The sequence below is a fragment of the Arvicanthis niloticus genome, chromosome 20 (genome assembly GCF_011762505.2).
Source record: "Arvicanthis niloticus isolate mArvNil1 chromosome 20, mArvNil1.pat.X, whole genome shotgun sequence".
NCBI classification, from domain to species: Eukaryota; Metazoa; Chordata; class Mammalia; order Rodentia; family Muridae; genus Arvicanthis; species Arvicanthis niloticus.
In genome coordinates this window covers 51,849,044-51,867,775 of record NC_047677.1, presented here as the reverse complement: position 1 = coordinate 51,867,775, position 18,732 = coordinate 51,849,044, and the positions used below count along the sequence as shown (strand labels likewise).

The 18,732-nt window shown below is 39.7% G+C and overlaps 1 protein-coding gene and 1 pseudogene across 2 annotated transcripts; one reads left to right on the top strand and one right to left on the bottom strand.

The window, feature by feature from the left end:
• The first annotated feature begins 6,566 nt into the window (after positions 1–6,566).
• Positions 6,567–8,521, top strand: LOC117724603 (H-2 class I histocompatibility antigen, L-D alpha chain-like; annotated as a pseudogene).
• A 2,610-nt stretch (positions 8,522–11,131) lies between these two features.
• Positions 11,132–18,067, bottom strand: LOC117724849 (olfactory receptor 12D3-like). Of its 2 annotated transcripts, none has more exons than XM_076916914.1 (3): positions 17,805–18,067; positions 14,279–14,389; positions 11,132–13,927 (listed from the first exon to the last, which is right to left on the bottom strand). In XM_076916914.1, the coding sequence occupies exon 3, from the start codon at positions 13,923–13,925 to the stop codon at positions 12,960–12,962; it is 966 nt and encodes a 321-aa protein (XP_076773029.1). In that variant the 5' UTR covers positions 13,926–13,927; positions 14,279–14,389; positions 17,805–18,067; the 3' UTR covers positions 11,132–12,959. The 2 variants fall into 2 exon arrangements, with proteins under 2 accessions (XP_076773029.1, XP_034380687.1); XM_034524796.2 differs by lacking the exon at positions 17,805–18,067 and adding an exon at positions 16,665–17,011.
• Between the last annotated feature and the right edge of the window lie 665 nt (positions 18,068–18,732).

The window sequence follows — 18,732 nt, the reverse complement described above, 5'->3', positions numbered from 1 at the left end:
ACTTTTCTTTCTAAAACTGGTATTGTGACTGCCCAAGTGTCTGTCTCTTGTCAGTACAGTGTGAGAAAGTGAGAAAACCATGCCAGCTCTGAACACTGAACCACCTCCCCACACTTCCCTTTTTCTCTTCCCCGACTGCCACTATGATGAAATTTTAGAATTCTTTGAGCTGTAAATTTTTTCTTGAAAATAAAACTGTGGGTTTGTTTTACATTTAAATTGTGATTAATGCATTCCTTTACAAAAAAGACAATATATAAAAATTTAACATAGTGCCTACCTAGACCCTTTATGTCTCCCTACCCAATGCTGAGCTCAGTATTCCAATTTTATCCACCTGAAATAGGTAAATAAAATATCTCCTATTTTATCCACTCTTCAACATTTGATCCCACAGGGTATGTAAACTGAGGGACCTTAGAGCAGGTGAAAATTCATCTAGCCCATGGGCTGCAAAGCTCAGTGATATCAAGCAGTAGTTCCTGGTATGCAAAATGAGAGACACTTCTAAAGAAAATGCAGCCCTGACACTAACATGCTCATGACCATCTGGCCTCAAACAGCATTCACTGTGCAGTGAGAACAGAGGAAGCACAGTAGAGGCCACAGGTGACCTTCTCTGAGGTGACTCTTTCCTATCCAAGCTAATGAGGCAGATACCAATGTCAAAGAGCTGAAGAGTCTATTTTGTCAGGTTTTATTTTTTTTAATTTTTTTTTTCTTTTGGTGTCCCTAATGGTCCTAGGTTTTGTCCATTTTTTATTAATGTTTTAGCATAGCAAGGGAATGGTTTATTTATTCTTGCATTTTGAGACTTATGTGGCACATTCATTCTGTATCATCCCTCCTACACTCCCTTCCCTCATACCCAAGGCCACAAGCTCCTGACCAACTTCCTCTCCAGCTTCTGAACTTATGTCATGTTACCAACTCTCCCTTCTTTCTCCAGGTCTAATTTTAGTGTTTAAGAAAATGTTCTCTCTCATGATCTCCTTTCTAGTTTTATGTCTATGTTGTGTGTGTGCATTTGTATGCATTTGTATGCATTTGTGTGCATTTGTGTGTGTATGAAAGAGTGAGAAATTATACATATGAGACAAAACATAGAATTTGAATCTGATTTCACTTAGCTTGATGATTCTTTGTTCTAACCACATTTCTACAAATGCTCCAATTTTATTTCAAATGAAAATTCTGCTGTGTGTATGTACCTCACTAACACCGCTTGCTCATCTGTTGGAGGGATCTAGGCTGGTTCTGTTTCATAGCTATTTTTTTAAGTGTGGCAAAAGACAAACAAAGCAAGCAAGTATCTGGTATGATTCTTTAAATTCTTCTAACATATGCCTAAGATGTATATTCTTGGGTCATAGAGTAGGTCTAATTTTAGTGTTTGAGAATGTTTCATAATAATTTCAATATTGTCTGCACCAGTTTACAATAACATCCCAGCATCAGTTGTCATATGTTTTATGATAGCCATTATGACTGGGGCAAAATGGAATCACAAAACAATTCTAACCGGTCATTCCCCAGGATACAGATGTGAAACACTGTTTCAACTATCATTGGCCATTATTTTTTTAAACTAAAGAAAAAACTTTTAATAAAACCATAAAAATGATAGTATCTTTAAAATGTTTGGTGACAAGTAGGGAATCTTTTGTTATGTGGAGACATTTACTTGACAAAGATGATTACTGATAGCTATATGTCCATGTCTCTTTCTTTAATTTATTTAAACCATTTTATTTATTTACATTCCAGTCATTGCCCCTCCACCTTCACTTCCCCCTCCCACATTTTCTCATCCCATTCCTCCTTCCCCTTGCCTTTGAGAGGGTGCTTCCCCCACCCCCAAAACCCAGACTTCTCCCTTCCCTGGAACCTTAAGTCTCTCTCTAAGATTAAGTGTATCTTCTCCCACTGAGGCCAGACCAGGCAGACCTCTTCAACACATGTGTCAGGGGCCTCTGACCTGCCCCTTGTATGCTCCTGGTTGGTGGCTCAGTCTCTGGGAGCTCTCTGGGGTCTAGGTTACTTGAGACTATTGTTCTTCCTATGGGGTCACTCTTCCTTTCAGCTTCTTCAACCCTTTCCCTAATTCAACCGTAGGGATTCCTAAATTGATTCCAAAAATCAGTCCAATGGATAGGTGAAAGTATTTTATGCCTTCTTTTAAGAACTTCCTGTTCGGCTCACAAACTTGATTTTTGATTGCACAATTGGAAGGTTAGTGTTTAACTTTGCAGTTTCTTATATATGCTATGTATCCTTATCTGTCTAATATAGAGTTGGTAATGGTTTTCCATTCTGTAGGTTTTTTTCATTCCGTGATAGATAGTTACTTGTAGGGGTCCTGCCCCACTATTCAGGTACTGAGGTGGGGCCCAGATAGGCAGGCCAGAGGCTGATGACCTCTGACCATTATCTTCCTCTTACAGTTCTGGGGCCAGAAGCTGATGGCTTCTGGCAATTGACTCTTACTGATAGCAGTAGGGGATTAAGAAGAGAGACTTAATGCTTCTCTTTTTCTTTAACTCAGGGGCTTGGAGCTCATTAACTCTTCTTGAGCCAGAGAGAAAGAAAGAGGATAAAGAGGAAGTCATGCATACACACACACACACACACACACACAAATACACACCATACACACACACACACACACACAAACACACACACTCACATGGGCCTAGTCATTGGTTTCATCAATTTCACAAGTGCACATGCATACTTATACACATAAACATATATTATATATGTATGTACATACATATATACAGACATACACACACACACACACACACACACACACACACACACACACATATTTGGTGGGTGGAGCAGAGCCCCAACAGCCACACTTTTTTTCTCTCAGCCTTTTTATAGCTTCTTAAACAAAAAGTTCTTTATAAAATTACCTCACAGATAAAATTATACAAAAGGGAGTTACAGAAGGATGTCAGTTGTAAGCTCAAAGTAGTGTTTCATTCTATAAACTCATTATAAGTTCAAAGAAACAGTTTCACATAATCTTGCTCTATCATAGTGCATACCTGTGGCTTCATCCTTGAACCCAACATGGAATGAATGTTTTTCTTTGATCACAAATCTATCCCAAGCCTACTTTTCTCCTTAGTACAATTTATGAAAGCTCCTTGTATTCCTTATTGTGCAGCCTTTACTTACTATTGTATGAGAAGGGAGGACATTTTATTCTTGATTTTAACTTTATTACGTTATTCTGGCAAAACAACTAAAACCATCTCCTTAAACTTTCTTCCTAAAATTATTTGAATCAAATCAGGAATTCTATAAAGTCATTAATACTTCTAAACAGCATTAATTTATGAGAGCTTATCCTCATATTGATCTGTGGTAAATTCGCCCAATGGGGTGGGCTGATTCCCAGGAATCATTAGGTTATATATGATAGTGGCAGGAAAGACGTATCAACAGTAAGTAGCAATCTTGGGATGAAGTCTCTGGGGTCCATGTCTCTCAGAGCACACCATCACAACCATGCAAAATTATGGACCATCTCCAAAAAACTCATTAGCTTGCCATAACCATTCCTACATGGCTTGTATCAGTTACTATTGTTATATTGAAGCTCCTACTTCATATTGTCCCATTTGGGATGTTTTAAAAATATAATAGCACAGACTTCTTCAGAAAACTTGAAGCATTTTTTCTCATGTTTTACTTTGTTTCAGAGTTTCAGATCTTACAATAAGATTATTGTTTTATTCTGAAATGATTTCCATCAAGAGTATGAGATACAGACTTAGTAGCTTTTATGTGAAGAAATTTCCTATCCTTTATATGTTAAACAGCTTTCTTCAATATGTGTTTTTTATACATTTGTCAAAAATTATATAACCCTAGCCATGGAAGTATACTACTGTGTCCTCAATTCTATTTCAGTCTTTCAATCTGGTTTTGGTAGTGCTATACTATGTCTTTAATGATGACTTTGTAATATAATTTGAGATCAAGTGTAGTAATGCCTCCAGAATTGTTTCTGTTTATACAGTTCCTTTGGCTCTTTGAATATTTGATGCTTCCATATGGATCTTGGAATTGTCTTGGAATTGTCTTATACTTAGGTTAGAAATATCATTACAATTTTGGTGATATATCCATTTTACTACAGTAACTCCACCAACCTATGAAGATTCTGTTTCCCAGTGTCTCCTTCAGTTTCTTGCATCAGTATATTAAATTTTTCTTTGTAGAGGTCTTTCTCTTCCTTCATTAGGTTCATTCCTTCACATTTCAGCTTTTAGAAAACCAGTAAAAAATGAGATTTTTTTCATGATTTATTTGTCAGCAAGATCATTATTGGTACATTGAAAGCTATTTTTGTATGTTGATTTGAATGTTATTACTTTACCTAATGCCTTTATGAGTGGTCTGGCAAACTCACCAGGGTCTTCTATGTTATCTACAAATCAGGATAATTTGACTTCTCTTCCTATTTGTGCTTCCTTCTTTTCTCCTGCCTTGTTGCTATAGCAACAACCCCAAGTTCTATGTTAAATAAGCAGGTGGGTCAGGATGACACTACATTTTGACCTTGATTTTAAAAATAACGCTTTTTTCTACATTTAGTATAATGATGTCTGTAGGTTTGTCATATGTGACCTTCATTATGCTTACTTTTATAAAAGCAAGAGGAGAAATGTGGAGTCAGTTTTCCTCTGAAAACTTAACAGATTGGATCAGAAAGGGCTTTGGGGAGATTCTTCCCACTTTCCTGCCAGGGTGTATTGTCTGATGCGGGTGACAGGTTATTACTAGGTTGAATTCCTTCAGCAATGCTACAACTTCACAAGACACCTTCCACCTTCCCTCATGATTTGCCCACTCTCCACCTCCCACACACACACTAACAGGATCATGCTATTAAGAGTATGGGCATGGGAAATTTCCCAGAAGTAGTGAGTTTCCACTAAATATTTTCTAGGACTGTGAGAAAACAGAAAACAATGTAACCAAGGTAATCTATCCTAGTTCACAAGGCAGAGGCACTGAACTTACCTGTCTGATGATGCTACCATCACTCTTCAAATACTTCAAATACAGCTAATACTTCTTTTTCCCAGGGGTATAGCAGCCTTTCCTGTATGGGTGCTCCCTTAGTTTCTCTTGCAGCACCACCCCCTACCCACATGTGTCTGTGAATTTATGTCCAAATCAGTTGACACAATGCTTCTTGGAGACTGCTCACTTGCTTATTGACTAGAGAGGGGAGCCATTTATAGTTTCAAGACACACACACACACACACACACACACACACACACACACAAAATGTGTGGGCTTCTGCTCTTGATGGCCAAGAGGATTGCCTTTATAATTTTCTTTGAAGACGATTTCCACCGAACTAGGTGTGCACTCACTTGGAGGTGCAGAGGGTCCCTTGCCCCTGTCTGTTTGCTGCCCATATCTTAAACCAGGTTATTACTAGGTTAAATTCCTTCAGCAGTGCTACAACTGAGAACCATAAACAGTCATAGGCCCCATATTTCTGCATAGTTTCAGATATTGTACCTGTGGCACTTATAGACATTTGATCCAAAGCCCTTCCAAGGTGTGCCCATCCCCTTCTCTGGTGCTTTTGCCTTGTGCCTGTTGTCACTGTATATTGTTTTCTTTTACAAATCTAAGGTCAGTATGTGTGGATTTCACCTCCTCTCTGTGTGATTTTCACTACCTCCCTCACACGCATTTTCCACACACTTCAGGCACGCCTCACCTTCTGTTTCAGACTCTAGGTGTCTGTGAGCCACCGTCTTCCCTGGATGAATTTATATGGTTGTACTTAAGACTCTCCATTCCAAAGAGCCCTGAAGAAGCTAACACTGGTATTCTTTCATTGTCACAACAATGATAGGCATTCACATTATTGAAAACAATTCCCCACACGTACTATTTTCACTGATTTGTCTCATATACTTCAACCTGTATCATAACAGGTTAAAAGCAGAAGTATATATAAAAATCTAGCAGTGAAAGACATGCAAAGTTGTAGCAAGTAATAAAAAACTCACTCTTAGTGTATTTTCAGAATAATTATCAGAATTTCAGAATGTATTTTAAGAATAGTTATCTTTCCAAAAACAGTATTTCTATAATAGGTTACTAAAATCTAAAAGAATTATTTTTAAGGATTTCTAATAAAAAATTTGATAAATACTAATAGAGACAAACCATATTTAGGAATTTACCCTAATTCTTAAAGCCATACAGAGACTAAAACCTTAGCAAGACTTGGGGGAAAATGTAAAAATGAGCTCTGGGTACCAGTCAGGGGTCCGGCCAAAGGCCCAGGTATGTAAGAAGAAGGTCCTGGAGTTTTCTTAGGGGGATTCCAGCAAGGGAATTCCTCACAACCCTGGAGTTTCCCTTTTTTGTAAGCCAAATGAAGATTCTCTGCATGGACACTGATGACTACACTCCAGTTCTCAATCCTATTGGGTATCAGGTTCCTAGAGAACTGCCGTTGAGCTTCCTCACTGTCACCAAGGACCCACAGGGACTGACTCTCTCCAAATCCAGAGAATGGAGACTTCAGCATTCCTCACTCTCCACCTGCTGCTGGGGGCTTCCCTTTCCCTGACACAGACCTTTAATGGTGAGTGCAGGTCTCTAGGAAAGGTCTTTTACAAGAAGAGCACCTGGGACACCCACCCAGCCAGATCTTTTCCCGTGGGTGGGGTTACCCTCATCCCCAACTCTTTTAAGCCCTGCACCTCCTGCTTTCCTTCTACCACCTGCCCTGGATCCCCATGGAGGGAGGTTCAAGCCAGACATCAGCCTTTTACTTCTTCCAAGCTCCCACTCCTTGCGGTACTTCGACATTGCAGTGTCAAGGCCTGGCCTAAAGGAGACCCACTACATGACTGTGGGCTATGTGGATGACACAGAGCTTGTGTATTTCAACAGTGAGGCGGCGAATACGAGGTTTGAGCCTCGGGTGCCCTGAATGGAACAGATAGGACAGAAGTACTGGGATGACCAGACACGCATTGCCAAAGTCGCAGAACAGCAGATTAAAGTGTATTTTCAGAAACTGCAAGGCTATTACAACCAAAGCCAGAACAGTGAGTGACCCTGAGCCCAGGTGGTTGCCAAGCCTCTTCCATATCCCCACATCACCAAGTTCAGCCTAGGGCTTTGAGAACATAAAGAGTTTTGACCCAGAAGGGCTGAGGGGCCTATGAGCTGTTTATGGGTCTCAATTTAGGTCCAAATCTGGTTGGGTGGGTAGGGAGAATGAAAGGGCCAAATGGGTGGGATTAATTTGTGGGATGGGTCCAGGTTCTCACACCATCCAAAGGATGCTACATTGGATCAGATGGGCACCTACTTCACACATACCATCAGTTTGGCTATGATGGACAAGATTACCTCACTCTGAATGAAGATATGAGCACCTGGACTGCGGCAGATGAGGCAGCTGAGATCACCCGTCGAGAGTGGGAGGCAACTAATGAGGCTGAGTCCTGGAGGGTCTACTTGGAGGGTCCTTGCGTGGTGTGGCTCTTTAAATACCTGATGATGGGAAATGAGACTCTACTGCGGGCAGGTACAAGGGGCAAATAACTAACTCTTCCTGATGAACTGGAGCTCATGTCTTCTAAGAAGGGAGAAAAATAAGATCAGCTAGAATTCTCTGTCTGTCTGTCTGTCTGTCTGTCTCTCTGACTCTGTCTCTTTGTGTCTCTATCTCTCTATCCCTGTCTCTCTCTGGGTCTCCATCAGTCTCTCTCTGTCTCATCTCTCTCTCCTCTCTCTCTCTCTCTCTCTCTCTCTCTCTCTCTCTCTCTCTCTCACACACACACACACACACACAGGAGAGGGAAGAATGATCCTGAGTTTCTTGGCTCAACATCAGAGGATGATTCTCCAGAGGGCTCACTTTTCTTTCAAAGTCTCAGTTCAGAATCTGTCTCAGAATAGGAGAAAAAATCCCTAAACTCTTCCAAAGGCATATGTGACCCATCACCCCAGACCTGAAGGTGATGTCACCCTAAGGTGCTGGGCCCTGGGCTTCTACCCTGCTAATATCACCCTGACCTGGCAAAGAGATGGGGAGGACCTGACCCAGGACATGGACATTATCGAGACCAGACCTACAGGGGATGGAACCTTCCAGAAGTGGGCATCTGTGGTGGTGCCTCTTGGGATGGAGTAGAATTACACATGTCATGTGAAGCATGAGGGGCTACCTGAGCCTCTCACCCTGAGATGGAGTAAGTAGGATATAGGCACATAGTCTGTGGTTAGAGAAGGCAGAAGTCCTTCTGGAGACCTTGAACAGGGTCAAAGCTGAGATCTGGGGTCAGGGTCCTACATGATTTCATTTCTTTCTAGGTAGACCTCCTCAGACTTTCACTTTCATCATAGTAGTTGCTCTTGGCCTGGTTCTCCTGGGAGCTTCAGTGACTACTCTTGTCATGTGGAAGAAGAGTTCAGGTGGGGAAAGTGGCAGCCTGAGTTTTCTTCCCAACTGAAGGACTCTAAGCCCCAGATAAGTTTTCTCTGCCTCTTTGTTGGGATGGGGTGTGGCCCATTTTTCTAAAGGCACAATTCTGAATGTCATAACCAAAAATATTTTAATCTCAAAGGATCAAAATACCCCAAATACAATTTGTATTTAAATTTGTACCTAAAACCACAAGCTAGACTTAAAGGAATATTTACACACATACACACACACACGAGAGAGAGAGAGAGAGAGAGAGAGAGAGAGAGAGAGAGAGAGAGAGAGAGAGAGAATGAATGATAGAACAGGGGTCTCTGTATGAGACTCAAATACACTAACAAAAAACACTGATGTAGCATTGTGAGGAGTAAACCATATTCACAAATGCCAAGGTAGACAAACAAAATGTGTAAATGTATATCCCTATGTTTGTCAGTTATGTGCAGGGAACATCACACCTGCAGTTATCTGAAATACTGGAACAGACAATATAAGTCTTCTGGGAACATTAATAAAAATCCATAGTGGAGTTCCACCAATATCCAGTCACCAAAAGACTCAAGATCTTAATAAATTTTATCCAAACACATGGAAACACACCAAATGACACCTCCAGTCATTAAGGACATTTCAGTCTTCATACTGTGCCATGCTCACAAAGTCCACACTGTAACGCATCTTCACGGACTCAGTTTTGCCAAATATGTAAAGCAAATTAGAACCCTCAGAAAAACCTTTACACAATTTGAGCCTCTATTCTTAGAAATAATGTAAGAATGAAATAAACAATACTTTTTATATAATGCTGAGGATTGTTTTATTCTTGTTTTATTTTTATTAATTTATTTATTCATTTACATGCCAATCCCACTCCCCCGCCCCTTTCCTCTTCTTCTCCCAGTTTGATACTTGCAAATCTCTCCCCCATTACTCCCTCCTGAGTTCTTTTTCTGTAAGTAGCATTTGACTGTGTCCAAGTATCCGTCTATTGTCAGTACCATGTGCGAAAGTAAGGATCTCAGCCCTGCTCAATTCCAGTGTGTGTGTGTGTGTGTGTGTGTGTGTATGCATTTTAAAATTTTTATGTAGATGGAAAGCCAGCCCTATAAGTCAAGTATTCTCTTTTATTTTTACCAATGCACATGGTACAAATTTATTTTGAAACAGATTCTTACAATATGCCTCGGACTAGCCTTGAACTTCCAATCATCCTGCCTTAATCTCCTAAATACTTAGATAAGCTAAATATTTGTGTTCGGATGAGCTGTGGGATGTGAAGACTGCCTGAAAAAGAACAGGGAGAAGAAGAGAAAGAGAGCACATGTGTCTTTGAACTCAGGCTGAGGATCTTGTTCTTTAGGAGCCACCGGGAAACACTGGCCTAAGTCTCAATCAATAAAGATCCTGTCTCGAGGAGTGGGAGGGTATCTATACTAAAATTTTGGCATATAGGATTTTAAAAAAATGAACTAAAAACCCCATACCCAGTCATGGGGGGCATGGATTCTAGTGGGAAGTGGCACATGGTATATACTACAGAGTAGTAAATGAGGTTGGTGATCCACTATGAGGAGGTAAATGTTACAGGGAAAGATATCCAGAGTGCAGGGAAGATGGCTGTTACTGGAGTCTTCAGTGTTCACTTCAGTGACTTCTTGGAAAGGTCAGCTGTAAGGACAGATATGAAGGAATTGGTCATAAGAGTGTCTTCAGGACAGTCTTTCAGAGCAATGGGATCATTCATGCCCTTAGGGGATATCAGCTATTTTCTAGAGAGATATAGGAGCTAGGATTGGTGAGCAGTCATTGAGAGATAAAAGGCACAGCCAGTCTTGTAGGTCTAAAACAGAGCAGAAGAATAATTTGTGTGAGTGTGGCTGTTATAAGTCAACAGATTCTATGTGGTTATTTTCCAAGGATCACTCGGCTTTACAGATGAAAATAGGACTAAAACAGAAAGAGTAGGAGCTTGGAGAGTTGGCTTAGTGGTTAAAAACACTGGTTGCTCTTCCAAAAGACCTGGGTTCAATTCTCAGCACCCACATGGCAGCTCACAACTGTCTATAACTCCAGTTCTAGGGGACCTGACACTTTCACATAGATCTACATGCAGGCAAAATACCAATGCACATAAATAAAAATAAATATACCATTAAAAATAAATAAATAAAAAACTAGAAAGACATTGGGAACAGTATAGAATATTATTCAGTCTTCCAGATAACAATAAGTGATGCTGATTCCTAAGGCTACATATGAACTGTTGAAATAAGGAGATGATAAAAATTATTGTATGCATGCTCTCTACATTTTGAAGATGAATTTTATACCATCTATAAATAGACCAAATCCAGAAGGTAGAAAAGAAGAGTGTTTCAAAAGGCACTGAAATTATGACAATATAATTACAAAGGGGGTTATCTTCACTTGTTAAGGATAGGATCCTCACAGAGTATCTGCAGTAAGAGCATCTGCTAAACTGAGGGATTAAAGGCCTTTCCACCATGTCCAAATTATGCAGTGCGTAGACCCCAGGATGTGGGCAGAAGGCTGGCCAGGGAAGGAGAGGTGTTGGTAAGAAGAATTTTTATTAGGTAAGAGACTTGGGATATTTTGTATAACAGAGTAACTTTAATTTTACAACAATTAATTGTATACTTAGAAGTTGATAAAAGAATAGACATTAAATATACTCCTCAAAAATTATTTGTGACTTGGTATTTCTAATACATAAAGTCACATACATATTAATTAGCTTTATTTATTCATTCCACTGTGAATTTACACAAAACACCATACTATACATAATAAACATATAAATTTTTATCTGTTAATTAAATTTTAGTAAGATATTTTAAACTATGCTAATACAGAAGTTACTCTCAAACTCATTGTTGCATGCTTCATTAACTTTCTGGGAAAACAAGAAAAAAAACAAATACTTGTTTCCCTCATATAGGACACTAATAACAGGCCAAAGAATTGTTACCTCCAAATCTAACTTGGTAAGCCAAGAAACAGTGTTGCTTATAAAAGTATGTGTGAAGCCTGCCTACAAAAGTGTCAATAACATGTGGGTGTCTACATCACTGAAGAAGAACATTCCTCTACCTGAACAACCAAGAAGGCAAGTTGCAAATCTCACAGCTGTCAAGAAGGAAGGAGAAAAGGAAGGAAGACAGGAATGAATGAAAGAAAGAAATGGAGATATGAAGAAACAAAAGCCATGTTGCTTGAGGCAAGCAATTAAAATGTCATAGTTACTTACTGAGTTTAAAAGTATACTTAGTCTCTGGACAGCATCCAAAAGAAAAAGACTAGGAGAAGAAAAATAAACAGTTACACCTTTCTGAATAGGGAGTCAAAAGGTGGCCTACCCAACCCAGTCTCATGAAGGGCTAGACTTGGCTCCAGGGACTACACTAGTGAACAAGAACTCTGGGAAGGAAACGCACATTATCTTAAGGAAAAACACCTTCTTGGGGTTAGTCCCTAGCCGGGTTCTTAACCAGCCCTACTAGACTAACCCTTAAGGAAGGAAAGTAGGGCATGTCTCTACCCACAAATAGATTGTATTCTCACAGTACCACCCTGCTGCCTTTGTATGCCTGCCATATGTAATTTAACATTAATCTCCAGTTCTATGTTGTTATAACGATACATTTCTTCCTTCTTGCAATTGGATAGTTTTCCTCTGTCTCAGAAAAGACTGACAAAGCTCAGAAAAGTGCTATGTTCATGATTTTAGTTTATCATAGACAAGGATACACATTAGAGCTGGTGGAAAAGACACAGAGAAAGTTCTGTGAGGTCCTTAAGGTGCGCAATCCTTTCAAACACGAATGTTCAAACATGTGAACCTCACATTGAGTATTGAGTTTCTACTGAGACTTCCTTACATAGCTTTATTACTTTGGATTTTTGGTCTATAGCTGAACTTAATCTCTAGCCTCCCTCACTAAAGAATTAAGCTACTGTCAACAGTCCCATTTTCCATATCTAATCATATAATCTTTCTGTTGTAACCAACCTCCCATCTGAGGATTTATTGGAGCCTACCATGAAGCCTGTTGTTAACACAGAGTCAGGTATGAGTCAAATGGCCTATGAGTTACTAAGGTTACTTAAGACTTTCAAAGCTCTATTCCAGGAATCAAGGGCAAAGGCCAAACAAGTTGTTTAATATATATCAAGAACTTGGTCCCATCTCTCTCTGTCCCCCCCTGTCTTTTAAAAAATTTCTACAGCATTTAATTACCTTGATATATGTACTGTGGATATTGTGAAAACCCTTAACACATTAAAATATATATTTTAAAATACTGTGGAATTTTCTTGTTTATTCCCATGTGATTTCAACTGCCTGTCTTGTCTGAAATGTTTATAAATCCCAAGAGAGGGGAAAAAATCAAGTTAACTCATCATTTATTAGAGTGAAGTATCTTCATGTACTTAAGATATGCATGTCATTGGTCTCCTCCACGTAGCTGGTTGCCTTTAAACAACTTCTTCCCAAAGTTCCTTTTCAGAGCCAACATCACCTCTTTGTTCCTAAGAGTATATATCAGTGGGTTCAGCACTGGGGTGACTGCACTATAGATGATGGCCACCATCCGATCTTCACTCATGGAGGAGGCTGATGCTGTGGCAGGGCGAATGTATGTAAAACCAACAGGTCCATAGAAAAGACAAACCACCATAAAGTGAGAGGTGCAAGTGGACAAAGCCTTCTTAAGCATTCTGTAGGACCTGTTCTTGAACAGAAGAAAGGCGATGATGTAGAAATAGGAGAAGAGTATGAGGAGGAAGGCCCCCATGGATATACTTCCTGTGACAACAGAAAGAAGCCACTGGTTCAGTACTGTGTTGCCACAGGCCACTTCTAAGAGGGGCTTAACATCACAGAAGAAGTGACTGAGTTTGTGAGAGTGGCAAAAATTCAGGTGAGCAGTCATGACAGAATGCAGCAGAGCATAGAGGAAGCTGATGAGCCAGGCCGCAGCTGCCAACAGAATGCACAACTGAGGATTCATGATAGCAGTGTAGCGGAGTGGGCTGCAAATGGCCACAAAACGGTCAAAGGCCATGACAGCCAGCAAGATGGCCTCCGTGCTTCCCAGAAAGTGGAAGAAGTAGAGCTGAGTGATGCAGCCTAGGAAAGATATGGTCCTATGCCTTGAGAGAAGGTTGACGAGAACCTTGGGAAGAGTCACTGTAGAGTAACAAATATCCAGGCAGGAAAGGTTTCCTAGGAAGAAATACATAGGGGAGTGGAGTCTTCTTTCCAGAGTGATGATCATTAATATAACTCCATTTCCAACCAAATTCAGCAAGTAAATGGTTAAAAATATCACAAAAAAGATGGGCTGCAGTTTCTGAACACTGGTCAGGCCAAGCAAGAGGAACTCATCCACTGAAGTGGAGTTTTCCATCACTAGGGGAAACATAAGGAAAATAATGTGTTCTATTTTTCTGAATTTAAAACATTACTCTGAAGGTACTATGTGAAACATATGTTGACTCTATGGAGGAACTTAGGGTGAGCTTCTATGTAAATAACATTTAGGAGTCATGGAATCATTTACTTACAACAGAGTTAGATATTGGTGTGCCTGATAAATTCTGAACCTGTAAAATGGTTTTTGATTAATAAGTGAAGCATGCTAGGACTAAGACAAATACATAAGGGCACTTTTCACAGGACCTTACTATAACCTCATACAAAGCATTCAAATCAAGGGTTGAACCTGTTGAAAGCACACAGACTAAGGGAATAATGATTTACCTCCTGTTTTAGGTCTTGAGAGTCATACAGATATGGCCTAGGGAAAATTTCTCCACTTCTGAACCCAAGCAGTCAATGATGAACCTCTACATCCTCCTTGATGACCTAAATCTTTCAAGAAAAAAAAAAAGGAGCATTATGAGTTTGAGACCAGCCTAAGCTATAATGTGAGACCATGTTTTAATAGCAGAAGAGAGAAAAACAAATAGAAAAGACAAGGTGACAGAAATTATAGGGAGAGAGGGGGGGGAAGGTAGAACCCACAAACTTCAAATATCATCTAAGTAAAGGAAATGTAGAGTAATTAGCACTACAGGGTTGCAGCACAGCTGTGGGGCTATGAGTGTAGCTGTGCAAAGTCTTGAAATACTGAGAGCTGTAGAAATATGACAACACCCTATTTTCAGCCCAAAAAAGTACCCCACAATACTTTCCTTGAAAGGAGGGGAGCTAGTAGGAAGAAGACAAGGCATAAAGTAAACACCGAGGTGAAGGGAAGGACATAGTAAATTAACAAAGAAAATTGCCATTTGAAAAAGAAAGAAACCACACAAGTTCAATAGAAGGAGGAGCCCTCAGACTGTGTTGAAGCATTGGGAAAGAATGTGAGCTATTTTCCACTACCTCCTACAGAAGAGTCTCTGTGAGTTAGTGATCCAGAATATCCCAGTAAATAGCTTTAAAAGTTAAAAGAATGAAGAATATGTAGTCAAATCTACAACCAGGAGATTCTTTTACATTCCTCTCAATACAACTGACTAAACAGCCAAAGAGTATGTAAGAATATGAAAACCTGAACAATATAACTTCACAATTTGGTTAACACATGTAAATCTCTGAACACAAAAATAAAAGGATTCATGATTTTGTTGGGACACATTGAACATTTACTAAGTCAAACATAGACTGAGGTTTTTAAAAAGCTTGGAATCTTTTTTGTTGTGTTTTGGTTGGTTGGTTGGTTGGTTGGTTGGTTGGTTGGTTGGTTGGTTGGTTTATTTCAGAAAGCAGAACTATTCAAACTGTCCTTTCAAATATGAACCTGAAGAAAATAAGATGGAAAAGGTAACAGGAATAACAGGAATTTTACAATAAAAAAGCAAATACACAATAGAGAAAATTCAACAAAGATAAACTCTATCAGAATCAGAAAATTATAAAGGGATCTAAAAATCTTACTAAGTGCTAGTTCCCAACATTGTAGAATGAGGTGTAAGAAGGGGCACATGTATGGCTGAGGATGTAAAAAAGAATAATGACTGATCCACATGAACACACTATTCTGCACTTTCAGTGGAGTGGTAGCTGTAAGGGCACATGATGAAATTATGAAGACATAAATACAAACACAAAATTGATGAGTGTAAGGGCAGCTGGGTAATCATTAGAGTGATGAATTGCAGCAGTTTATTAACCTCTCTGTGCCTTCTGTTTTGGCATTTTATTGTCCTGTATAACATATTCAGATTAGTTAGCATCAGAAGCACTATGGAAATTTCATTACATTATCAGTCAACACAGACACCAAGGAAATGCCTGCCATGAACACATGTGTAGGAGAAATGTTCTAAATGTAACTGTTGATGGCGGAGCATCCCAAGAATCATAAATCATACTAATTGACATATGGTCAAGGATTTGGGGTTACATAAAAGAAGTGATGTAAGAAACATATCATACCATAGTTCACAAATTATTTTAATTTTTCTGATAATAGAGTCCTCCCTATCCTACTAAAAACACTCCTACAGAGTCATGTGTTTATTTACCACCAAATACAACCTAACTTGTTACTAGCACTGGAACAGAACCTACTTCTCTGATGACCATTGACTTTAACAGATACTAGGGGATGAATCCTATAATTCATTGCTCTCTCTCTCTCTCTCTCTCTCTCTCTCTCTCTCTCTCTCTCCTTCCTCTTCTTCCTCTTCTTCCTCTTCTTCCTCTTCTTCCTCTTCTTCCTCTTCTTCCTCTTCTTCCTCTTCTTCCTCTTCTTCCTCTTCTTCCTCTTCTTCCTCTTCTTCCTCCTCCTCCTCCTCCTCCTCCTCCTCCTCCTCCTCCTCCTCTTCTTCTTCTTCTTCTTCTTCTTCTTCTTCTTCTTCTCTCCTCTCATTCTTGCATGAATACAAGTGCCCAACTCCACCACCAGATCCACTAAAGTCATACACTCCCTGCCATGTATTTACAACATAGTATATGCTTGGTCACACAGCCTATCCTGAGATCTGAAAATTCCAAACACACCAAGGGTGTATGCCAAAAAAAAATTACAAATTAGGAAAATAAAAGATTTCCAGATAGTGACTTGTACAGTGAGCCTACTCTCTATGATGTAATTTTCACAAACTGCAGTCAAAGATGGACTCCAATTACTCTCACTCACCCATTGATGTGGTCTGAACTTCCTTTTATCAGTGTTGGGACCCGAGCTTGAGCCCCTGTTCGGGCGCCAAAAAATGTTGAGAGCTGCACTAGCCCCATATTTGGGCGGCCAAAAATGTCATGAGCAAAATGTTGAGGCCCAGGCTGCCCCACGTTTGGCGGCCACTGTATCCAGGTCCAAGCTGCCACTCCTGTCCGTGGGTCGGGATTCAGCAAGAGAGAGAGAGAGAGAGAGAGAGAGAGAGAGAGAGAGAGAGAGAGGACAAACTCAAAGAATGGAGTCCAGACAGAGTGTGTTTCAATCCCGTTTATTCTTCAGTCTCTCTTCCTCTAAGTGTCTTAAGTCCTAAGTTCCTAGTCCTAGTGCCTTCCCTAGTGCTCCAAGTCAGTACTTCTTCCAAGTTCTCTTCCAAGTGCCTGTAATTCCTACTCCAAGTTGTACTCTCTGAAGTGTCTTCTTCTCTGTCTCCTCTGTCTGATTCTGATTCCCTGATCTGTTCTGTCTCTGCCTTTTATGTGTCTCACTTCTAAGCCATGCCTCTAAGTCACACCTATAATCATGCCCTTAGGTCTTATCTCTAACTCTGATCTCTACACTTCTAAGTTACACACCTTTAATCTCACATACCTTTAATCTCACACACCCAAGGTATCTAAACCAAGATTATCAGAGTGTGCTCAGCTGTTGTAGGCTATTATAATCCAAGTCTCATGTCAGGGTATATGGCTCAAGATGGCTGCAAAGCTGATAGCCACTTTTCTACTAAAACAATCAGGGTTGGGGGGAAGACTCTAAAAGTCCATGTGAAGGCACATTCCACATAAGCCAAGATCTCAGGAGGAAGAGTATCACTAGTCCCTCTGCACATATGTAACAGTTGCTCATCTTTGGATCCTTTTCCTCTAACTAGGCTGCCTTGTCTAGCTTCAGTAGGAGATGTGCTTGGTCTTCATTGCAACTTGAAATGACAAGGCAGGTTGATATCCAATGGAGGGCTCCCCTTTTCTGAAGAGAAAGGGAAGGGATAGAAGAGGGAGGGACTGGAAGGAAAGGAGGAAGGAAAAACTGTGATAGGTATGTAAAGTAAACAAATAACTGAATTAATTTTTTTAAAATAAAGAGTTCAAAGAGTTAGCTCACCTGCACCACAGAGAGATTTCCACACTATTTTGGACTATAGGACACCTTGTCTAAGGAAGAAAGGGAGTGAGGGATGGGAGAAGAGAAGGAAAGAGGGAAAGAGAGAGATAGGAATAGGGGGAAATGAAAGACATTTTTTTCACAATATCACGTTTGCCCATTAGTCTAAGCTGTAGTGCATACTTTAGAATGCATATAAGAACCTACTCATGATTGTAATACCTAATCTCAGCAGATCTTACTTTGTGTTCTGACAGAGGGAAAACCAGAATGAATCCTCTCATACTTCCCAGCAGCATCTTGGGCATTAACATCTTGGGGTTTTCTCTCCAAGGAATCATTCTGTCCAAGTGTCTTTTCCCATAAGAATCAAAACTTTGGTAAAAATCCTTTGACAATTTCAAGAGAGAAAAAGGTGGTAATAATGTTAAAGATGGGGAAGCACCACAGCAGTCCTTGAGAAATCCAACATATAGTGAATGCAAAACGTCATGAAACATAGAGTAATATACTAAAAATTAAGCTGAGTTCTATAGACACTGTGGATCATTTATGATCAAACGTGGAGACTGAGCCAGGCATGGTGGCACACACCTTTAATCTCGGCAATCAGGAGGGACAGGCAGGAGGACTCTGTGAGTTCAAGACTAACTTCATCTACAAACTAAGTCCAGGACAGTTAGGGCTGAGAATCCCTGTCTCAAAAAAAAAAATAATAATAACATGGAGACTGAGCAATGGGGCTAAGTGTTTAGCTAATTTACCTGTGGGGACTGGTATTTATATAAACACTTGACATTAGTGGAATGTGAGCCTATTAAAACAGTGCTATTATTATTAATTAATTTTAACAATATTTATATAGTATTTATATAGTTTGTATATAATATTTATACAATTCATAATATTTATATAATTAAAATAAATA